General features: G+C 40.6%; 1 protein-coding gene across 2 annotated transcripts in view; it reads right to left on the minus strand.

Moving 5' to 3' along the window:
* The window catches only part of KIF15 (kinesin family member 15), an 88,911-nt gene that overhangs the window by 33,356 nt on the left and 49,606 nt on the right, over positions 1 to 5,949 (minus strand). For both annotated transcript variants that reach the window (XM_011981109.1, XM_011981110.1), the window contains 3 exons: positions 4,627 to 4,734; positions 3,743 to 3,848; positions 1,723 to 1,888 (listed from right to left, as the gene is read on the minus strand). In XM_011981109.1, coding sequence (XP_011836499.1) covers positions 1,723 to 1,888; positions 3,743 to 3,848; positions 4,627 to 4,734 — 380 coding nt within the window. The remainder of the gene's footprint in view (positions 1 to 1,722; positions 1,889 to 3,742; positions 3,849 to 4,626; positions 4,735 to 5,949) is intronic.

Consider the following 5,949-nt stretch of genomic DNA (forward strand, 5'->3'; position numbering starts at 1 on the left):
GAACTAGAGATACCATTTGACCCACTGATCCCATTACTGGGTATACCCAACGGATTATAAATCATGCTGCTAAAAAGACACATGCACATGTATGTTTATTGTGGCACTATTCACAATAGCAAAGACTTGGAACCAACCCAAATGTCCATCAATGATAGACTAGATTAAGAAAATGTGGCACACATACACCATGGAATACGATGCAGCCATAAAAAAGGATGAGTTCATGTCCTTTGCAGGGACATGGATGAAGCTGGAAACCATCATTCTCAGCAAACTATCACAAAGACAGGAAACCAAACACTGCATGTTCTCACTCGTAGGTGGGAACTGAACAATGAGAACACTTGGACACAGGGCGGGGAACATTACACACTGGGGCCTGTCAGGGGGTAGGGGGCTGGGGGAGGGACAGCATTAGGAGAAATACTTAATGTAAATGATGAGTTAATGGGTGCAGCAAAGCAACATGGCACATGTATACCTATGTAACAAACCTGCACGTTGTGCACATGTACCCTAGAACTTAAAGTAAAATAAAAATTAAAAAAACAACAACAACAAAAGGAGGAAGAAGCAGCAGATAAATATGGGATTTTGCCTAAAACTCAAGCTATTCAACATTCAGTGAGATAGAGATATGGCAAGGAAAGGTTACAAATGTCATCACTTTCTCTGTTATGAAAATGAAACTATTGTATTTCATTAGTAATAATTATGCATTTTTTCATTTTACAAATAGAAATGAATCTTTTAATTAAGAAAAAAAAAAAGGAAAAATGTATGTATAGATGGCTCTGGCCTGCAGATCTCAAGTTTTCTTCCTCTCTTTCAATTTCTGGTTGTATATCCAAAAAACACTCAACAGCTACAGATTTTAATCTTTGTAATGTCTACAAAAATTAAACTCAAGGCTGCCTATTAGTAGCTTTTCCAGAGCAAACAGTTACATTTACATCACATTCACAGTATAACATTCATGTCCATTATTAAATTATGGCTATAGACACAAGAGACATTGTCAAAAAGTGTTATGTTATACAAAAGGTTGAAGTTAGCAAGAAGAAAAAAAGAAACAGTAAATAACAAAGAAGAAACTATTTACACGTGAGATTACATTTGTGTCAAGATTACCAGTACTGACCAATCAGCCAGCCTTTGTAGAGTTAGTGTGCACAGCAGTGATGACTATTGTTTTGGTTTACCTTACACTGTCCTTTCTTCTAGTAAGAGCACACCTTTCCTTCCAGAGCAGGCACATTACTCTATGTTGGGCCAGTGCCATCTCAAACCTGGTAAGTGACTAGTCTAAAGGGGAGCAGATGACTCAAGCAAAACCAATTGATTTTCTCTGGGATAATACCTGGCTGTTGGGAGACAGAATTTCTTTACAGGGGTTTTTATGCTGGGAACCAAAATATGGAGCTGTGTGAGGCAATCTGTTCCTTGTCACATAGAAGGACCTCAATAATAGGAGGGAATAAGAGCAATACATAGAACAGAGCAGAGCTGAGAGAGAGAGAAGACTGACGATATTGTTTGAGACTCAGACTAGTCTGTTCCTGAAACTAAAATCACCTCTGCGGCTTCCCAATATTGGAGCCAATAAATTATCTTTTTTATTTGTTTAACTGCTTTGAGTTGGGTTTAACACTTGCAACTTCAAACAGTCGTAGGTTACAGCCAATCAGGCAACTTGAAACCATAAGAAAACAACTCTACCTGAGATTATCTAATTGAAGCTGTACATGCATGTGTCTTTCGGAAAGTTTGTTGAATTCTTTCTCCTGACTCGTTTTGAATGAACTATACTCCAATTTCACTGAAGAAAGCTCCTTGTCAGCAGAATGAAGGACTACTCGCAGGTCATGTACCTCACTTTTCAAAACTAAAAAACAAATAAAACATATCCTCAATAGGTTTCTTAAAGCAGACAAATAAATTTGATAGGTACTATTCCCACAATTAGCAAAATCAAGTCGAAGAGACTATTTTAAGGAAAAATGTTGAAGAATTAAGTGGTGGGTACCTAGCAGCACTGAGATTTCTGTTTTCTTCCTCTCCCTTGCACATGGTTTTTGGTAAATTCCTACTGAAATAGAAAGAGTTAACGTCTGTCCCTGACTTACAGGTCACTTGACTTTGCTAGATTTCTCCTGTAAAATGTGCTTCAAAACTCCTAACATAAGGGCAGGCACAGTGGCTTATGCCTATAATCCCAGCACTTTGTGAGGCTGAGGCAGGCGAAATGCTTGAGGTTAGGAGTTCGAGACCAGCCTGAGCAACATGGCAAAACCCTGTCTCTACCAAAAATACAAAAAATTAGCTGGGTGTGGTGGTGAGCACCTATGGTCCCAGCTACACAGGAGGCTGAGGTGGGAAGATCGCTTGAGCCTGGGAGGTGGAGGTTACAGTGAGCCGAGATCGCACCACTGCACTCCAGCCTGGGTGACAAAGTGAGACTCTGTCTCAAAACAAACAAACAAACAAACAAAACTCTTAATATAAGAAAAAAAATTAAAAGATGTAATGTATTTTAAGTGAGCTCATCTTAGTTATTGAAAAATCCCTTGGAAATTTGCCTAAACTTTCCAACATGGGTTAAACACTTCAGGTCTTCTAAGACAACTACAACTGCAAATAGTATTAGTTAACTTTTTAGTTCAAAGAAAACAGAATGGCTATCTCTTTTTGTTTTAGCTTTATTACAAACCACTGCAAGTACTTTAATGAAGGGAAAAATAAAGTGAAAACATTGGGAATCAAATGATATTCCCACATCTACAAACATATACAAATATATAACCTATGCTTTGCTAATATTAAAACATTCATGAATTCAAGACACTTCATTTTCAAAGCAGCTTATTTAAAACTTTAAGCAGGCTGGGCATGGTGGCTCATACTTGTAATCCCAGCACTTTGGGAGGCCGAGGTGGGTGGATCCCCTGAGGTCAGCAGTTTGAGACCAGCCTGGCCAACATGGTAAAACCCTGTCTCTACCTACCAAAAATATAAAAACTAGGCCACGTGTGTTGGCTCACGCCTGTATTCCCAGCACTTTGGGAGGCCAAGGTGGGTAGATCACCTGAGGTCAGGAGTTCATGACCAGCCTGGCCAACATAGGGAAACCACGTCTCTACTAAAATTAGCCGGGCTTGGTGGTGCATGCCTATAATCCCAGCTACTTGGGAGGCTGAGACAGGAGAACTGCTTGAACCCAGGAGCCGGAGGTTGCAGTGAGCCGCTGAGATCCCACCACTGCACTCCAGCCTGAGCAACAGAGCAAGACTCCATCTCAAAAAAAAAAAAAAAAATATCCAAAGAAGAAAACAATTAGCCAGGCATGGTAATGTACTCCTGTAATCCCAGCTGCTACTCAGGAGGCTGAGGTGGGGAATCACTTGAACTCGGGAGGTGAAGGTTGCAGTGAGCCGAGATCATGCCACTGGACTCCTGCCTGGGTGACAAAGCAAGACTCTGTCTCAAAAACAAACAAACAAACAAAAAACTTTAAGCAAACTTTTGTATCATTTGTTTGTGAACAATGATGGAGAAATTTACCTTTTATGATATATTACTGTTACTTACCACTGCATGCAAACCCCAGTCTGGTTATCAAACAACAAACAACAACAAAGCAACCATCCAAAAACATAGGAACAGCTTTATTAATAAGAGTAAAAAGATACTGAGTTACAGTATTCCTTCAAGTCACAAAGCTCCTGATAGAATAACTTACAGTCATTTTTAGTTTGAGTCTCTTGAAGCTGCTTTTCAAGGACATTCAACTGCGAGAGAAGCTCTTCCTGCTGTTTGGTCCAATCAATTCTTTCTGATGAGAAAAGCTTTGGGAAAAAAGATAAATTTACTGAAAAAGGAATCCTGGTATGCTAAGACGCAGACGCACTCCAAATCATTAACCTGTTTCATTTTTTTTTTTTTTTTTTTGAGACAGAGTCTTGCTCTGTCACCAGGCTGGAGTGCAGTGACACAACCTCCGGCTCCTGGGTTCAAGTGATTCTCCTGCCTCAGTCTCTCGAGTAGCTGGGATTACAGGCATGCGCCACCACGCCCAGCAAATTTTTGTATTTTTAGTAGAGACAGGGTTTCGCCACATTAGCCAGGCTGGTCTCGAACTCTTGACCTTAGGTGATCCACCTGCCTCGGCCTCCCAAAGTGCTGGGATTACAGGTGTGAGCCACCATGCCTGGCCTCATTAACCTGTTTCTGTTTTTAAAGTCTAGTTTTAACGTCTCTGACCAGAAGAAAATTGGCTGTCCCCACGAACTATAGTAAAGAGGATTAACAACTACGAAGCCATGGACAGTCCATCTTGGTTTCTTCTAAACACATAGCAAGGGATCCATCTGCATTATTGACTAAGTCAGCCAAGTGCAGACTATGCATGCCTGTCTCATTATCAGAGCAGCATGCCAAGTAACAAGGTAGAGAATACAGCTCAAATAAGCCTTCACTAAGGCCGTGTGGCACTTTCTTTCTGTGATACTCTCTGAGTATGTTTCATACATACTCAAAGATGTTTGAGGATCCTTGAGGATGTTTCCTCAAGGAAACATTTGAGGGTACTTCATACATTTTCTGAGGCCGTGCTCTTGGTCTCACCTCCTGCATTTGGGTAGAATGATGTTCCAGTTTGTCTACGAGCTGCTGAAGCTTGAGGTTTTTATGCTCTTCTTCATCCAATTTGGCTTGAAGAGCACTTATTTGTTCCTGCAACACAAAAACTTCAGTCATCAAAATTTCTTTTAATGGAATTCTCAAACATTCCACCATTTCTTCTGCATTAAAGACACAACAAAACAAAACAAAACAAATTCAAAACTTCATATGAACAAAGGTATCAAAGGCCCGTTTGGAGCCAGAAAACAGTATCAAAAGGTTATATATTAAATGATTTCTAATGTTTCAGATTTACACTTGTGGTCCGTTAAAGTAGATACTTTGAAATACAAAGGAAAGAAGTGATTAAAATTAAAATCCTGGATTAAATGATAGAGTCATCTTGAGACTTCTAAGAAGCTTCCTCAGGGCTGCAAGCAGTTACCTCACCAGAAAGGCCTCCATGGCCTGGAAAGGACAAAATACTGGGGTTTGGGGTGGTCTGGCCCACTCCAAGTTTTACTGGACAGTAGAAAACCTATTTTAAAAAATTAACAAACCATAAAAATTCTGGAATAATCAAATTTCAGGTTATTTCAAATATACTAAAAGCTGTCTAAAATTTGATCTATAATTGAAGGGGTGGCTTGCCCCTCCACACCTGTGGGTGTTTCTCAGGTGGAACAAGAGACTTGAGAAAAGAAATGAGACACAGAGACAAAGTACAGAGAAAGAAAAAGTGGGCGTAGGGGACCAGCGCTCAGCATCCAGAGGACTTACCCCGGCAGTATTTATTGATCATTATCTTTACTATCTTAGAAAAAGGGAAGTAGCAGGATAATAGGATCATCGTTCTGAGAAGGTCAGCAGTAAGACATATGAATAAAGATCTCTGTGACGTAAATTTAAGGAAAAGTGCTGTGCCTTGACATGCATATGCAAACATCTCCATAAACCTTTTTAGTGCATTAAAGAGCAGCATTGCGCTAGCAAGTCCTACCTTTCGCCCTAAGGCGGTTTTCTGCTTTCTCAGTAAACAGAACAAACAATCGGGTTTTACACCGAGATATTCCATTGCCTAGGGACGGGCAGGAGACAGATGCTTTTCTCTATCTCAACTGCCAAGAGGCCTTCTTTCCTCTTGTACTAGTCCTCCTCAGCATAGAACCTTCCCGGGTGTCAGGCTGGGGGACGATCAGGTCTTTCCCTTCCCACGAGGCCATATTTCAGACTATCACATGGGGAGAAACCTTGGACAATACCTAGCTTTCCTAGGCAGAGGTCCCTGTGACCTTTGGCAGTGTCCCTGGGTACTTGAGATTAAGA

This window comes from Mandrillus leucophaeus, unplaced genomic scaffold (assembly GCF_000951045.1).
Source record: "Mandrillus leucophaeus isolate KB7577 unplaced genomic scaffold, Mleu.le_1.0 Scaffold22, whole genome shotgun sequence".
Taxonomy (NCBI): domain Eukaryota; kingdom Metazoa; phylum Chordata; class Mammalia; order Primates; family Cercopithecidae; genus Mandrillus; species Mandrillus leucophaeus.